Source organism: Nerophis ophidion, linkage group LG11 (assembly GCF_033978795.1).
Source record: "Nerophis ophidion isolate RoL-2023_Sa linkage group LG11, RoL_Noph_v1.0, whole genome shotgun sequence".
NCBI classification, from domain to species: domain Eukaryota; kingdom Metazoa; phylum Chordata; class Actinopteri; order Syngnathiformes; family Syngnathidae; genus Nerophis; species Nerophis ophidion.
The window spans coordinates 66602347-66621374 of record NC_084621.1 but is presented as its reverse complement, the minus strand read 5'-3'; the positions used below and the strand labels follow the sequence as shown (position 1 = coordinate 66621374).

At 38.1% G+C, this 19028-nt stretch overlaps 1 protein-coding gene across 4 annotated transcripts in view; it reads right to left on the bottom strand.

Annotated features, from left to right (window-relative positions):
* The window catches only part of LOC133562376 (intermembrane lipid transfer protein VPS13B-like), an 819661-nt gene that overhangs the window by 706686 nt on the left and 93947 nt on the right, over positions 1-19028 (bottom strand). For all 4 annotated transcript variants that reach the window (XM_061916537.1, XM_061916536.1, XM_061916534.1 and 1 more), the window contains exon 17: positions 14774-14958. In XM_061916537.1, the coding sequence (XP_061772521.1) occupies positions 14774-14958 (185 nt within the window). The remainder of the gene's footprint in view (positions 1-14773; positions 14959-19028) is intronic.

Sequence of the window (19028 nt, the reverse complement as noted above, 5' to 3'; positions counted from 1 at the left end):
GGTTAATATGTCTGCCACTGTGCAGAACAGTAACTTAAGGTGTTACAAGTTCTTGTGGCTGTGTTCCAATTTGCAATGGTTTAGTCCCTGACAGCTGCTTTAATCTCAGGCCAAAATTATTACATGGAAATGTTACCTGCCTGTCAGTACTTTGAGATTAGAATTGGATCTTTCCCTTGTTGCTTTTGAATTCTTCTCTGGAGAAGGAATCTTATACTCAAACAGCTCCCTCAAGGAGGACACTGACCATCTGTGTTATCAGCTAGACTCAATAAAAAAAAACACCTAACATTATTGAAAAACGCGAACATCAGAGAACTTCGAAAGGAGGAAAAATAAGTGCATGTTTTTGAAGTGAACACTTTTTGTTTGCTCAAAATTCCTCCTAATGGCCAGAGGTTGGCGAGAGAAGAACAAACACAGGTTTCAAATCATTGTAAAATACCCAGTGACTCAGTCAGCAAGCCACATTAAAGGAAAGGTTAGACTGCTAAGATGGCAAACACTTTTATGACATAGTGGGTCAATTAAATAGCACTGTGTCAGCACTTTATAGAGAATCAGAAGTCCTTATATTTACTGCTGAATGTAATGTGAAACAAACAACAGTGCCTACACAGCTATAGTCTAATTTAGGTTAAGTACAATCATGATTTTAGACATTCATAGCCTAAAGCTGGGGTCGGGAACCTTTTGGCTGAGAGAGCCAAAAAGCCAAATATTTTAAAATGTATTTCCGTAAGAGCCATATAATGTTTGTTTTTTTACACTGAACAAAACTAAACGCGTGCCTTTTTAAGTAAGACCAACATTATAGTATAATAGGTCTCTTATTCTTTGTAATAATGTTGTTATTCTAGAGCTAACTGTGGAGGGAGCGTGGCCTGCTGGCCTGCAGCGAACTAGGGTGTGCCAGGACCGGCCTCGAAATCAGCGACAGGTGCGTATATGGCCCACCTGGGCCTTGTTATCTAATCACCTGTCGCTCTGTTATAAGCAGCAGCCAGGAGGAGAGATGGGGTTGGGGCTGGAGCCAGAGCACGAGCGAAAACGAAAGAGAAAAATACAATTGCTGGAAAGCAACTGAGAGACTTATTGAAAAATAAAACAATATTGTAACCCTGAAACAGGCTCTCATGTCGGTCTTTGGTGGTCTGACAAACCCCAGGAGGACAATCCCTACACTAACCAATAATAAATAAATACATTCTTACCATTAACGCAAATTCTTGAACAGTTGCGGTAGAAAACGGATGGATGGATTAAAAATGCATGAGAATGTTTTATATTTTGAACATTATTTTTAACACTGTAATTATAAGTGGAATTATTCATGACTTATCATATTAAGCAATGTCAGTTAAGATTTATCCGAGAGCCAGATGCAGTCATCAAAATAGCCACATCTGGCTCGCGAGCCATAGGTTCCCTACCCCTGGCCTAAAGTAACAAATGAAGAGTCAGCTTTTTAAGATACTGTTAAACATTTACTTTTTCCCAAAAACGTTTTTTTAGAATAGACCGTGAGGGCATACAAAGTAATGTATGCCTGAAGGCACATGTTAACTAAAATAGTTCGGTCATTGATGATTACATTGTATCCTAGTCACCCTTCTATTGTTGCTGTCCAAATATATGGTGTTAAAACTGTATCAAAGTCATACATGCAGGCTATAAAATATATACTGTTGCCTGAATCGTATAAAAAGTGGTGCTGAAGGTTCTAGAATGGCATTTAACTTCTCATTATTAGTAAATATAATTGACTATTAGAAGGTCGTGTCTCTTTGGTAGCATACAATGATTGTTTAACAACACTTACTGGATCAACAAATACTCAGGACTATGAACAGTCTAGGAACCAGAATTGTAGATTTACAAAAATTGTGAAAATATATTGGAAAGTTTAAAAGGTCCAAACACAAGAACTAATTTAACCAGCACTTTATCTTTGCATGAAAATACAGGTATAGTGTGAGCTACACTATTCTATAAAAGTACATATGACATTACTTTTTTGTGATAAAGTATGACACGAAATGGAATAATGTCAGTGTGAGTCATGCGACCCTTTGAATCTATTGTTCTCTCACTGCCTCTAAAACAGTGTTGGGCGGTAGCTCGTTACATGCAGCAAAGCTATGTAGCTTAAGTACATTTCCCAGTAGCTTTGCTACTTTTTAAATGAGTAGCGATTTCCGTAGCTTAGCTTTTTTTAGACCATTGTAGCGGGTAGCTTAGCTACAAAGCTACAAGCTACAAAAGAACAAAGAAGGAGAATAGAAAAAGAAAAGAGAGATAAATGGACTAGTGCAACTCAATAGGCAGGGAACGAAAATATATGGGAAAAATCCACGATGAGTGGTTGGTTTACATATAAGAAAATCCATGATGATTGGTTGGTTAAGACAGTGGTCTCCAACCTTTTTGTATCCGCGGACCGGTCAACGCTTAATAATTTGACCCGCGGCCCGGCAGGGGGGGGTGGGTGGGGTGTAATCCTGTTTTTTTTTCTTGTTTTTTTTTTTTCTTTGTCATGAAAAAGGGACGTTTTTGTCATGAAAAAGGGAGGTTTTTGTGGTTGGTGCACTAATTGTAATTGTATATTGTGTTTTTTATGTTGATGTAATAAAAAAAATAAAAATTAAAAAATATATAGATATATATATTTTTTTTTAATAAAAATTAATAAAAAATTATTCTGCGGCCCGGTGGTTGGGGACCACTGGGTTAGGATTAGGGCGGCAAAACAGGGCGGGCCATCGAAACAGGAAAGGTAATCACAACAGACACGCACATCCCAAATGACGAAGAGGGAATACGAAAAGAAATGAAGGAATATTTCAGCGGGCGATTTAAAGAAAAACATTTTTTGGGAAGATGGCAAAATGATTCTCTTCCTTAGATTTTCCTTTCAGCGTTGTAGACAACATCCAGGAAACCCACAATGTGTCTACTTGGCCACATTTGGACAAATGTATGCATTTGGATAAAACAATGCCCAAAACATTCATTGTAGTTGTTTACCTTGTAAACCCAAATCAAAACTGCTCTCGACATGCAAGATGTGGAACACACATTTAAGAACATTAAGATGAGTTGAGTTCAAAGTTTTATTGCACATAACTATTATTAACTGTTCCCAAGTCATTGTTTTTATGTCAAGATTATAGATATATGCTGTTTTTATTTACTGTAGGTAGAAATAATGAATAGCATTATAGGCATTCTGAAATAAATACATACATTGGGGTGGGGGGAGTTGTAGCGTGTCCCCTGCTGAATGACGGTTAATATCAATGGAACCTTATTGGGGCCATTTAGTTCCATATGTATACTCTCAGTTACACTAACATTATTACCTATATAAGAACTTAAAGGCCTACTGAAATGATATTTTCTTTTTTAAATGGGGATAACAGGTCCATTCTATGTGTCATACTTGATCATTTTGCCATATTTTTGCTGAAAGGATTAAGTAGAGAACATCGACGATAAAGTTCGCAACTTTTTGTCACTAATTAAAAAAGCCTGGCCTGTACTGGGAGTAGCAGACGATGTGCGCGTGACGTCACGGGTTGTGGAGCTCCTCACATCCTCACATTGTTTACAATCATAGCCACCAGCAGCGAGAGCGATTCGGACCGAGAAAGCGACAATTTCCCCATTAATTTGAGCGAGGATGAAAGATTCGTGGATGAGGAAAGTGAGAGTGAAAGACCAGAAAGAAAAAAAAGGCGAGGGCAGTGGGAGCGATTCAGATGTTATTAGACACATTTACTAGGCGAGTTCTGGAAAATCCCTTGTCTGCTTATTGTGTTACTAGTGTTTTAGTGAGATTATATGGTACCTGAAAGTCGGAGGGGTGTGGCTACAGGTGTGGTGACTGCCAGTGTCTCTAGTGGGAGGAGGTAAGAGATTCCGCAGCGGCAGGAGGACGCAAGCTCCGCTCATGTCTGCGGTAAGAGCCGACTTATTACCACAATTTTCTCACCAAAACCTGCCGGTTGACATGGGGTCGGGAACCATGTTCGCTTGACCGCTCTGTTCCATAGTAAAGCTTCACCTTCGGGAATGTAAACAAGGATACACCAGCTGTGTTTGTGTTGCTAAAGGCAGCTGCAATACACCGCTTCCAAACCAAAATCTTTCTTCTTTGACTTCTCCATTATTAATTGAACAAACTGCCAAAGATTCAGCAACACAGATGTCCAGAATACTGTGTAATTATGCAATTAAAGCAGACCACTTATAGCTTGGATACGCGTCATCATACCGAGGTTTTCAACAGGATACTTCGCGCAAAATTTAAAATTGCAATTTAGTAAACTAAAAAGGCTGTATTAGCATGTGTTGCAATGTTAATATTTCATCATTGATATATAAACTATCAGACTGCGTGGTTGGTAGTAGTGGCTTTCAGTAGGCCTTTAAATTGTAGAAGTTGAGGAAGAATTTCATTTTGTTTGACTCTGTTCCAGTAAAGATGGAGTTTGTTAAAGGGGAAGTGCACTTCTTTGGGGAATTTTGCTTAAGGTTTACAATCATTATGAAAGACAGGACGACGGATGTATTTTTTATGTATTCTAATAATTAAATACATGCGATCAAAAGTCTGCTTACAATGGAGCAGCTCTACTCTGCTGATAAAACTCTTAAAAGCATGTAAACACCTCCATTAAGGTTTTACATACATGATGTAAGTATATGTAATATAGTAAGAGGCACATGTATAATAAGATGCAATATTTACATATTTTGATCATTTTAAGCATACAAGGCGCATTGATTTCAAGAACGCAATAAGTTTGCTTTTTATACAGTTATACATAACTAATTACTGCTCACTGCAGACTTCATGAGAACCAACTAAAATAATAAAACATCACTTACTGTATACAGTCTACTGTAATTAGGATGCCGAATGACAGAATCTAGTTATATTCCTGTTTAGATAAAGAATGACTCATAATTCTCACAAAGAAAAGGGAGGTAGAGCCAAGTGTCTTTTTGTGTCGTTCTCGGCATTGCCGGGTCTAAATTGGCTGTCAAAGTGTACCAACTTGTTGGCATTTGCATCAGCCTTTTACTATCCAGGTGAGATGCATGATTTATGATCTACAATAAACTTTCAAGGAGCAGAGAAGCGATGAAACAACGGACTACTTGATGATGTAAACGTAGCAGCATAAACAGGGGATCACGTTGCCGTTATTGTTTGTCTGCCTTAGCGCTTATAATAACAATACCACCAATACTTGGTTAATATTCAACTCACGAAATGTATATTAAGTACAGTTGGCACTTTTTGGATGGTTATTTATTGGGTTTTATGGGCGGAATAGAGTACCTCCCATATTTACGTTTATTTGCAAGTTAGAATGCAAATAACAAAAAAAAAATCCACATGTCATCATGGCTTTCTTGATCGTGAACGGCAGGCAAAATTCCCAAAAATTGCAGTTCACCTTAAATGTCTCTTTTGTGACACATTGTTTGTTCTTTTGGCCAGAATATAGTCATTTTGCCACTGTGGTTTCATTTAAAACAGTAATTTATACTGTGCTGAAAAGTATCTAATCGAGTATAAATTATGGCGTTTATTTATCATTATTATTAAGTCCATCCATCCATCCATCATCTTCCGCTTATCCGAGGTCGGGTCGCGGGGGCAACAGCCTAAGCAGGGAAACCCAGACTTCCCTCTCCCCAGCCACTTCGTCTAGCTCTTCCCGGGGGATCCCGAGGCGTTCCCAGGCCAGCCGGGAGACATAGTCTTCCCAACGTGTCCTGGGTCTTCCCCGTGGCCTCCTACCGGTTGGACGTGCCCTAAACACCTCCCTAGGGAGGCGTTCGGGTGGCATCCTGACAGGATGCCCGAACCACCTCATCTGGCTCCTCTCGATTTGAAGGAGCAGCGGCTTTACTTTGAGTTCCTCCCGGATGGCAGAGCTTCTCACCCTATCTCTAAGGGAGAGCCCCGCCACACGGCGGAGGAAACTCATTTCGGCCGCTTGTACCCGTGATCTTATCCTTTCGGTCATGACCCAAAGCTCATGACCATAGGTGAGGATGGGAACGTAGATCGACCGGTAAATTGAGAGCTTTGCCTTCCGGCTCAGCTCCTTCTTCACCACAACGGATCGGTACAACGTCCGCATTGCCTTTTAATTCATTTGTTTCTTATGTTTTTTTCCTTCATTTTGTGCATGGTACGCAATTTAAAAGAAATGTTAAAAAGCCAGACAAAAGGGACATATTTCTTGCTAGTGTTTTTTTTTTTTTTTTAAATCAAACTGAACCTTTTGGCTCTAGAGCCGGATGCGGCTCTTTTGATGACTGCATCTGGCTCTCAGATAAATCTTAGCTGATATTGCTTAACACGATAAATAATTAATAATTCTGCTGGTAATCACAGTTTTAAAAATAAAGTTCAAATTATAAAACATTCTCATGCATTTTAATCCAACCATCCATTTTCTATTGCACCTGTCCAAAATGTCGCACTAATGGTAAGAAGTATGATATTTATTATTGGTTAACTTTAGAATAACAATGTCATTAAAAAGAATAAGAGACTTATCATACTTATAATTACTTAAAAATGCACGCATTTAGTTGTATTCAGTGATAAAAAAATATTATATGGCTCTCACGAAAATACATTTTGAAATATTTGGCTTTCATGGCTCTCTCAGCAAAAAAGGTTCCCGATCCCTGTAATGTAGCTTTAATGTAGCAAGTTACTTTTGCCGTGTAGCTTGTAGTGTAGCTTGCTACAATTCTTTAGGAAAAGCTTCACCTGTAGCTACATTTAATCAAGAGTAACTTGTAGTTTAGCTTAATTCATTTTCTGAGTAGCATGCCCATCATTGCTCTAAATGTGCATAAAACAATGTGTAATGTGAAAGTAATTTTATTAGTAACTTTGCTGCCTCCTAGCAAAGACTACCTTGAAAAAGAGGTTTTAATCTCAATAGGATTTGTTTTTTCCTGGTCAAATAAGGAAAATATAAAAAACAGCTCAAGAGTGTGCATGCAGGAGTGCAGTCCTCTTACCAAATATGTGTTTTTACGAATCACAACGTACATTCAAGCGTTGTTGTGCGCGTACACAGCCTTAAAAAAATCAACCCACTGATTAGTTGTTGCAAATCTGGAAAATTGGTAATGTGTGTCTGTTAACATTTGACAAAAGCTAAAAATCGTTATATATTATTTGAAATACAATATCATTTTTTTATTTTTTTTATTTTTTTTATTTACAATAGAATCTGACCCTCACAGTATCGTAGGGAAAAAAATCTGGGCTTTGGACAAATGTAATTAATGACACCCCATACATAACATGTGTAGACTTAAGTTAAAAGCCAGGTCAATGCCAGGAAACTCATTTAAATTAGCTTTACAAAATTCTACAAGGAAAAATGGTCAGACATCTAGCCAGAATTATGCCAAAAGCTTGCTGATGGCTACAATAAGTGCCTGGAAAAGGTTAAACTTGCTAGGGGACATTAAAGTATGAGAGGGGGGATTTTGAAAAAACCTTGGCACATTTCCACTGACCCCACTTTTCCCTGGAAAAGTATACTACCAAGGTGGGCCTTTTTAGAATTCCGTGAAATTTTGAGGGGGCGGGTTGTGTACTGCAGAACCCTGATTGGTGGAACACACTTTCAACATTTCTGTACACACACATCATGTGTTAAGCTAGTGTGCGGCTGCAAACGTGCTGGTTTCATTTTTAAATGCACTGATTCAAAAATGTTGAAAAAAATGAGAAAATTTGCAGACAAAAACAATTTCGGACTCTGAATCAGCAACTCAAGACGACAGCATTGTAAAAAGTCGGGGAATGACACAAACGTTTCTTGAAAAAATAGCCGACAAGCTGAATGTAGGGCACAGCCGAAACAAATGTGAAAAAAGTTGAGGAAAGTACTATTATTACTATACAACATGAAAGACAGTTGCAGTTAATCCAACCAGTGTACATATAAGTGGTATGACCAGCTCAGAATACTACATTTGCATGTTACATGCTTTTATAGTAGCCAGTGGAACATCATTTGTATGTTAATCAAAAGCAGAGTTACAGTAGGAAGGGGATTCATATGATTACTGTGTAAGGTAAAGGAAAAGAAAACATTCGTCATGTGTGGCGACTATAACATAGACCTGCTAAGCTCACCCAGAAATAAATCAGCAAGAGACTTCTTGGATGTGGTATATAGTAGAGGGCTTTATCCATTGATCACCAAACCCAGTAGAATATCGACAAATTGTGCAACATTAATTGATCACATCTTTATAAATGACATAGAAAATAACATAAAAAGTGGATTAATAATTAATGATACAAGTGACCACTTACCTGTGTTTCTTACTTATGACTGTCAAATGTCTAGAAAGAGGGAGGAGAAAACCCATAGGTATACAAGGAAAAGGACTGAAGAGGCAATAAATACATTTAGGAAGGACTTATTTGAAGCAGACTGGAATGAGGTGTATGTGGGAGAGGCAAATGCTGCATATGACGCTTTTCTTAATATTTATTTATCATTGTATGAAATACATTGTCCGAATGTATGGAAACAAAGAGACAGCTACAATATAAAGCCTTGGATTATTAAGGGACTACAGAATGCTTGTAAAAAGAAAAACAAACTTTATAGAGACTTTATAAAAGTAAGAACAAATGATGCTGAAACGAAATATAAGGTTTACAAAAACAAATTGATAACAATAATAAGACAAGCTAAAAAAGACTATTACAATAACTTACTAGAAAACAACAAAAACAATATTAAAGGAACCTGGAATATTCTGAACAAGGTAATAGGTAAAACATCGGGGCCTACAAACCCACCAAGCTATTTTATAAATGAGGATAATAAGATGATAACAAATATGAAAGAAGTAGCAAATGGATTCAATTCTTTTTTTGTGAATGTTGGACCCAAATTGGCAGAGAGTATTGAAGAACATAAAGATATACAGAGTGGATGGAGAGGGGGAAGCAAAGTGCTACAGTCCATGCTTTTAGGAGATGTTAGTGAAAATGAAATTCTATCGGTTGTAACAAAACTGAAAAATAAGGCATCAACAGACAGTGATGGTATTGACATGATAATTGTAAAAAAGACTATTGACTGTATCATCAAACCTCTATGTTATGTTTTTAATCTCTCTTTTCAAACAGGGACTTTTCCAAATAGAATGAAGGTAGCAAAAGTAATTCCACTCTATAAAACGAGAGATAAATATATATTTACTAATTACAGACCAGTGTCACTGCTGTCACAATTTTCTAAAATAATTGAAAAAATATTTGTAGAAAAATTAGACAGTTTTATTGAGAAGAACATGCTGTTGAGTGAGAGCCAGTATGGATTCCGAACTAATAGATCCGCTGCTTCAGCTGTAATGAATATAATGGAGGATATAGCAACAGAAACTGATAATAGGAAATACACTATCGGTGTGTTTATTGATCTTAAAAAAGCATTTGACACAATAGATCATTCTATATTATTGTCCAAGTTGCATTCACTTGGTGTGAGAGGAGTAGTTTTAGAATGGCTAAGAAGTTATTTAGATAATAGACAAGAGTTTGTGGATTTTTTGGGTAATACATCTGAACAAATGAGGATTGAATGTGGAATTCCACAAGGTTCGGTTTTGGGACCTAAATTGTTTATTTTGTATATTAACGATATATGTGAGGTATCAAAGTCATTGAAATTTGTTTTATTTGCGGACGACACCAACTTTTATAGTTCGGGACATGACTTAAAAGCGTTATCAATACTTATTGAACAGGAAATTATTAAACTTAAGAGATGGTTTGATGTCAACAAATTATCATTAAATGTAAAAAAACCAAAGTTTATGATTTTTGGTAAGAGGAAAAGAGAGGACACCATCAAACTGTCGATAGATGGAATTGATATTGAAAGGGTTTCTGAACTTAGATTTTTAGGAGTGATACTGGATGATGGTCTGACATGGAAATCTCATGTTGCACATGTACGAAAAAAGATGTCTAAGAGTATTTTTATATTAAACAAGGTAAAATATATGTTAGATTATAGGGCAATGCGCATATTGTATTGTGCACTTATATTGCCATATATCAGCTACTGTGTGGAAGTGTGGGGGAACACATATAAGAGTAACATAAAGGCATTGTATCAATTACAGAAAAGAGCTATAAGGATTATTCATGAAGTAGATTACTTAGAACACACTAACATTTTATTTATTAACTCTGGACTATTGAAACTACAGGAGCTAGTAAAGCTACAGACATTGTGTGTCATGTTTAAGGCTAGAAGTAAAACATTACCAGCAAATTTACAAAAAATGTTTGTCATCACTTCTGAGAATACAGAGCATAGAAGAAAAGGTCATTTCAAACAACAATATTCAAGGACAACTTTGAAACAAATGTGTACATCAGTGGTGGGGGGAAAATTGTGGAATTCTCTTTACAACGAGATAAAAAACTGTAAAAATATATTCCAATTGAAAAAAATATATAAAGATAGAACGATAAGATCATATGGACAGCCATAAGTGTTTACATTTTGTTTTTTATTTATTATTTTACTTATTTTTTTTCTGGTTTGGTATTTGCTCTGTATCATTCCGTGAGGTGTATATTATATTATTACTATTATTTTCTTGGTTTGGTTTATACTTTATGAAGTTTTGCACTTGTTGTGTTTTTCTTGTGTTTTTTGTTTTTGATTGTTTCATCACATTTGGATATATGTGTCGGCTTAAATGATATTCAAGAAGTAAGATCATGTATTATGTCAAAGGGGGCAGGAAATTATAAGATTTTCTTCATCCTGCTCCTTCTCAGGAATTGTGTGAATTTAAATTGTATAATTGTGATATAATTATTTATCGTTCTAAATGCACATCAATGAATGAGATAAATAAAAATGAAATGAAAAAATGAAATCCCATTCGTCGCGGTTTACATGACAAATTAAATGTGGAGAACTAGGGGGGAGCATTTATCCACTTTGGCCGCCAGATAGAAATGTTGAATATCTTCAAATGTGTTTTGTGGCAATTCCAACTTTGACCACAGCTTCACTTGCTATGAAAAGTGGTACTTTCCATGATTTTCAGCAGACTGCATTGCAAAACGAATAAACGGCCACTTTCCTCTCACACGAGATCCACCCAGTAATAGGGCCATATGAATCCCTTTCCTACTGTGGATTGATCTGGAAGTATTGAACTTTCCAGCTGAAATGGACCATAGAGAATTAACCTTGTGAGCTCATCCCACTCCGAGAGGACGGCTTTTTGGCTGTCCTGGACACTATGCTTGATGTTGTCCAGACACTTGGCCTGACCCTTCACACTTTTTTGTCCATCTCAGGGGACCTTAGATTTAAAACTAAAACTACATTTAATTTACCGTATTTTCCGGACTATAAGTCGCAGTCTTCTCCACAGTCCAGCGGGAGGTGAGACCCGGCCAAACCAAAAAAAAAAAATAAAAAAACATATATATATATATATATATATTTATTTTTTTATAGTTAGGCCAAGTCTCACCCCAGGCCAAACTACAAAAAAAAAACGCGACTTATAGTCCGAAAAATACGGTACTCCATTTTTTTCATTTACATGCAATCAATATATTTTTTTTAACCTGTCCTGCCCAGCATGTGGTCCCGTATTGTTGTTGATCTAAGCTATGTTCATCCTACATTTTTTTTTTGGTCAAATCTCATCTTTTTATCTAATCAATAACATACAAAACACCCTGCTATGTCTATTGTCTCCTCTCAATGTGGAGGAGCGGCGGCTTTACTTTGAGCTCCACCCGGATGACAGAGCATCTCACCCTATTACTAAAGGAGAGACCCGCCACCCGACAGAGGAAGAAAGTAATTTCGGCTGCTTGTACCCGTGATCTTGTCCTTTCGGTCATAACCCACAGCTCATGACCACACCATACCAACATACAATACACAATAATCTGATACTGACATTGTACTGGCCGCTTGTCGTAGCCTCATTGTCCTCCACCCAATCTGAACTAAGTTGACAGGCCTGTCACCGCAGAAGTTTCTTCAGCCATTTTAGAGTCACTATTAAAACATTTTAAAGACCGTGTACAGTGGTACTGCACAATATTAAAACGCAAGTGGTGTTTCTTATTAGCACAGTGACTGCATCGGCTAGAGCGCATACAAACTTCCAGTTTTCTGTAACCACGTTTTATTGGCCAGCAGGCCAAGGACACGAGGCTCGAAAATTATGATTTGCGTTTAAAAATTCAATATCGATTAAACGTTAATTGATAGTGCTGCCTCAGTGTGTATGTACCGTAGGTAAGTCTGTATTTTTGACTCATTCCTGTGAGAATACTGCGTGTGGTTGAAGCCTTCAGGATTGTGACTATCCTGGGCTAGCTGAGGCTGCAGAGTGGCGTTTTCAGTCGAAAACAGGGCGAGAGAGGGTCAGAGGGCAATGAGCCCAAGAGACCACACCCCATAAGGCCAGACAAAAAACAGGGTGGCCAGTTTCGAAGGAAAAAAAGCTTCCCCTCTCAACACCAAGATTCTATTGATCATATAAATAATTATGTTTACCTATTTAATCCTGCTGATAAAAGTTTTTCTGAAAATGTTAATGGGAAAGAGGCTGTTGTGTGGGTAAAAAACTTCAACACCCAATGATTGTTTTTTTTTTGTTTTTTTTTAATCACTGACGATGTCTGCTGTATAATTATTCCACTCTTGAAAATAAATAGTTTAACAAAATCAAACAATTGATAAGTGAAAGTCTACTCCTGACCAGATCTGTACATTCCGTAAGAATAGTTCAACTATCTACTTACAGAACACATCATTTATTCCTCAACACATCTTTGTTTCAGAAACTGTAACTGCAAGCAAACTTCCTTTTTCTGGTTTTAAACTGCAATCAAAAGTCCAGATGTAAGATTGCTTCTCCTCGTAACTATTCAATCACTGATTCAAGAAAGGGCAGAGTGAGCGAAGAGGAATATTTGACTTCATTCAACAGGAGACCAGTTTCATACATTTTTGGCAGCCACACAACAATAAAAGAGGTAGATTTGCCAGTTTGGCAGCGGGGGAGTGACGGCATACCAAACAACGCAATCCTAATGAGTTGGAAAACCCCAAACCCTTCAGAGGACTGTCCAGATGTGACCATCACGAGGAGAGCTACTGTTTTAGTTGCTTTAGACTGTCGCCCTGACTTTAACGATACATGCGCCAGTTGGCAAAATAAGCAATCAGGTAATGTGAAGCAATTGTTAGAATTTTCTTTTGGTTCTTTTACCACTAAAACCACTTTGGTAACAAGTTCTATAATTTTCCTATTAGGACTGCGTCAAAAGAACAAAGATAATGCAACACTCAGTATAAATATTTCAACTACAATATTTCACCCAACTGTGCTGTTTGCTTTGTTTGGTTTATTACGATTTATGGACAATTTTATTCCATTGCTAAGCTGCCAACTCCACAAGTTTACTGTTGTAGTTGCCCATTTCCATGGTGCTCTTTTCTGATGTAATGCATACATTTTCAGTTACAATTTTAGAAAGAGGGAACGTAAAACAGGTGCGTGTAGTACATTTCCTGGACTGCTTTTCATAGAAGATACAAGGGGTGAAACGGTACACAAAAATTTCGGTTCGGTACGCACCTCGGTTTAGAGGTCACGGTTTGGTTCATTTTCGGTACAGTAAGAAAACAAAGAAATGTACATTTTTTGGGTTATTTATTTACCAAATTTGTAAACAGTGGCTTTATCCTTTTAACATTGGGAACACTATAATAATTCTGCCCACGTTAATCCACATTAAACTGCCTTAAGTTGTTCCTTTGATTACATAAAATGACAAAACCTTTCTTTTACATATAAAAAGTGCAACATTAAACAGTTTCAAGTCAACATGTGATAGCAGGGACCCTGCCATTCAAAACTAGGCTGCTACATTATGTATGATTAATGTAAATATAGCTGAAAAATAGTACAATTGCAATAGGAGAGACTAATCATCCCTGAAATCTATAGAGTTCATTTTAGTTCATGTGAAATAACAGACAGACAGGGTTTTGCTGCCCCTAACACACACACAGACACACACACACGCACGCACGCAAACACACGCACACACAACAAAATGAGCTAACGTAACGCTAAAAGCTAATTAGCCTTCACATAACCTCAAGCCAGAACTGTGAGCGAGCTGAAGTGCAGTTTAAGTTTCTAGAATGTCAACTGGCTCATAGTGATGTTTGTAATAGTTGTGACTGGAAAGTGTTTTTTATAATTTGGTGAGTGTACGATGTCCGCTGCTAAACACATGTCTGCTCGACAATGAAGCATTTACAACATGCGTTCTGAATGCGCACTGCTGATTGGCTGTTACATTGCTCTGAATACGCACAGCTGATTGGCTTTGTATGTAACCAATCAGATGGTTGTGTGGGCGGGACAATGCTGGGTGCTCACTGCTCAGACAGAGGCAGAAAGCAGAGCAGCGTGTTAAGACTTTGGAATACAAACTCGTTCGATACACCCTCGTACCGAACCGAAACCCCCGTACCGAAACGGTTCGATACAAATACACGTACCGTTACACCCCTAGAAGATACGTTTTAAAAAGTAAGGTTGAACACCTGTGCCATGGAGGGAATCTATTTTTGCAAAATGATAGCTTGGACTTATAAAGTAAATGTCAGTTGATGAAGTTAAATTTTACCTGGAGCTTTGTACACTTCATTGATCAGGCTTTCGTTGAGCGTTAGGGTTGCACCGCTTAACGTGCCGTGGGTCCAACTTTGGCAGATTGCTTGCAGCAGATGTGTCTGTGCTCTTGTGGCCTGCACTGCAAAGCAGGGAAGCTCCAGAATACACTCTGTGGTGGGTACCGAATACATTTTACTCCTGAAAGACAATGATACAGAGGATTTGTTGAAGGATGGTGCTGGTGAGAGCAAGTTAAAGTCAACATACTTTCACATTGTGATCCAATTAATATGTCAAGCTCGGCAACAAAAACCGTGAAAGACACTAGTTGAAAAAAACTAAATAAAGGACAAACAATGTATGATTATAAATAAACTCAGTTGTCTTAAAAACAAGTCAAGTATGTCACTATGTCAAGGCGCCTTATGGTCTTAAACAGACCAATTTTGTGTTTAACAACTTTATTTAGTGGTTTCTCAATGAATGGTTATAATACATTTATTAAATGTTAACACATAAATATTCAAAATATTATAATTATGTTGGACAGAAAATTGTTGCACTTGTTTTTGTGAAAGTCAAACATTTTTTGTAAATTTTTGCAACTTCAAAACTCAATAACGGGCTTCACAGTGGTAGGGGGGTTAGTGAAGTGAAGTGAATTATATTTATATAGCGCTTTTTCTCTAGTGACTCAAAGCGCTTTACATAGTGAAACCCAATGTCTGATTTTTACATTCAAACCAGTGTGGGTGGCACTGGCAGCAGGTGGGTAAAGTGTCTTGCCCAAAGACACAACAGCATTGATTAGGATGGCGGAAGCGGGGATCGAACCTGCAACCCTCAAGTTGCTGGCACGGCCGTTTCACCAACCGAGCTATACCGCCCCTGCCTCACAATACGAAGGTCCTGAGTAGTCCTGGGTTCAATCCCGGGCGCGGGATCTTTCTGTGTGGAGTTTGCATGTTCTCCCCGTGAATGCGTGGGTTCCCTCCGGGTACTCCGGCTTCCTCCCACTTCCAAAGACATGCACCTGGGGATAGGTTGATTGGCAACACTAAATTGGCCCTAGTGTGTGAATGTGAGTATGAATGTTGTCTGTCTATCTGTGTTGGCCATGTGATGAGATGGCGACTTGTCCAGGGTGTACACCGCATTCTGCCCGATTGTAGCTGAGATAGGCACCAGCGCCCCCCGCCACCCTAAAGGGAATAAGCGGTAGAAAATGGATGGATGGAAAACTCAATAACTGTTTGTTGGTGGCAAGGTTGACACCTCAAGGTAGACCCACGATATTCGACTTTGAAAACCCTTGCTCTAGTGAAGCAAGTCTGCAAAGGAACACGAAGCAGTAGCTCACAGCTCTTATACATACAGTAGGGCAGTCAAAATAACAAGTTAACTCTTGATTAATCACAGAAATAAATCACATGAGTTATGTAGGATTACAGAGATAATCACACAATTTATGATTAAAGTACCAATGATTGTCACACACACACTAGGTGTGGTGAAATTTGTCCTCTGCATTCGACCCATCCCCTTGGTCCCCCCCCTGGGAAGTGAAGGGAGCAGTGAGCAGCAGTAGTGCCGCGCTCGGGAAACATTTTGGAGGATTTAACCCCCAATTCCAAGCCTTAATGCTGAGTGTAAAGCAGGGGGTAATGGGTCCTATTTTTATAATCTTTGGTATGACTCGGCTGGGGTTTGAACTCACAACCTACCGATCTCAGGGCGGACACTCTAACCAAGGGGCCGGGAACCTTTTTGGCTGAGAGAGCCATACAAGCCAAATTTTTTAAAAGTAGTTCCGTGTGAGCCATATAATTATTATTATTATTTTTTTTACACTGAATTCAACTAAATGCGTGCATTTTTAATAAAGACCAACATTTTTAGAGTATATTAAGTCTCTTATTCTTTTTAATAACATTGTTATTCTAAGGCTAACCAACAATAAATAAAACACTTCTTACCATTAATGCGACTTCTTGAACAGGTGCGGTAGAAACCGGATGGATGGATGAAAATGCATGAGAATGTTTTATATTTTGAATGTTATTTTTGACACTGTGATTACCAGCGGAATTATTCATTACTTATCGTGTTAAGCAATATCAGCTAAGATTTATCTGAGAGCCAGATGCAGTCATCAAAAGAGCCACATCTGGCTCTAGAGCCATAGGTTCCCTACTCCTGCTCTAACCACTAAGCCACTGAGTAGGTCATTATAAAAAGGCAGAGTGATCGGATGATGTGATTGTAAGTTCAAGAATCAGGTCAATTCATACGCCAGTGCAAATTTGCTTTAGAACGAACCCCAACAGGACTTTAGATAAAACTTTTACCAAGTTTTTCGAAAATAAATTATGTGCATTCAGGTAAAACATTTAAAAATAAATTCTGTATGACAACCTGATAATAAAATTGCATGTATGTCAAAATATTAGGGTCTTTTATTTAACCAATCAAAGTTTGTTTGTATAGCCCTTAATCACAAATGCTTCAAAGGGATGCACAAACCACAACGACATCCTTGGCTCAGATCCCACATCAAGGTAAGAAAAAACTCAACCCAATGGGCACAATGAGAAACCTTGGAAGGGACTACAGATGTGGGGACCGCCCCCCAGGTGACCGGTCCAATAGATGCCAAGTGGATATTTAATTAAATTAAATTTTACAAGCAAGTCATTTACTGTGATTTATCCCAATTAATCCAAATTCAGAAGTGGGATTTTAAAAACAATTATTTGACTTTACTACTTATAAGCTACCAGCAGGAATACCCAGTGGGCCCACACAGACAATTAAAAACACACAGAACGTCAACACAGTAAATCAATCGAGTGAGAAAGTGTTTGTGTGCACACATGTGAAAGACATGCTTTTTCCGAAAGACAAGTGTGTTTTTATTTATTTAATTAACCCGCACACACATTCGCTTTGCAGTGCCCTCTTACTCTCAGCATGTATTGAACATCTTACCACACAGACAAACATCTTGAAACAAAAGCTTTTCAAATCCCTGACTCAGGTCATAAAACCACTTGCAACGTGACGACCACCAGATGTACAGATTCTTCGGCAAATATCACACAAACAAATGTGCTTGTGCTCATAAATAACTCTTAAATCCAATCTATACAAATATGTGGTCATTACGTACAGTATGACAAATCGTATTATTAATTTCTGTGGATGCGCATTATATTTTGTGAATATTCATATATTCACGAGAGTCCAGTGCACCTTGTGTGCATGCAAATGAATACAATGCAAGTAGAAATGCATAAGACGTTACTTTAAGTGTTGGTAAAAAAAGAATAGAACTGAGAATAACTCCAAGTATGGCTGTGGCGTGTCAGGAATGAACATCACAATTCATTAAAATCACACATTCACTTTGGTCTGATCCCATATAAAGTGGGCTGTATGTCACAAGGTTTCTTTCTCCCCTGCTCAGAAGCTCTGCAATCGGTTAACTTCTCTCCCTTTATATGTGCTCTTCATCTCTGCCTTTCTCTCTTTCTTTGCTCGAGTGTGGTTCAGCAGACTGAGACAAGCTGCAAGCTGTAGACGGGCACAGAGTGGGTAACGGCGTGATGTCTTGGAGAAGGGCAACCATAAAGGACACATATAGAGAGAAAGTGTGATAAAAGAAAATTGCATGGACCAAAACAAAGGAAGAAAATTCTTAAGTGACAGGGTCAATAGGTTTACCTTGATTGCACACACATTTGAAATGCAAAGCGACATGTGGTACACTTGGCAACCACGCAATGTCAAGCTTCTAAACTATTAAAATCACGACTGTTGCATGCTATAGAGCTTGACATCAATCAAACAGATTTTCATGTGTTTGTGCATGCCTGTGTCCATGTGTACACAGAGTTACATTTTGCTGATGTACAAAAGAAAGTGAAGGGGACCCTGCAACAATAATGTCCCCCACATGCAGAGCGAATGTGTTTGCAAAGCCACTTCAATCGGCCGACTGGCAAAAGATGAAGGCTTTTTGGCTTATTCAAGTGTTTAAGCGTTTTAAGGGAGCTGCCATGTGCATGTGGTCGTCTAAAACTTTAATTATGCACCTGCTTTTATTATGTCATGCCCAACTCATTGTAAAAAGGCCACGTGGATCTTGGACTTGAATGAGAAGCAGAAATTCTCATTAGAATCTTTCGGGAATGTTGGATGTGAGCACAGCCAGACATTTCAGATTCCTGTAAATAGCTGGCAGAGCTTTGCAATCATCACTGAAAAAG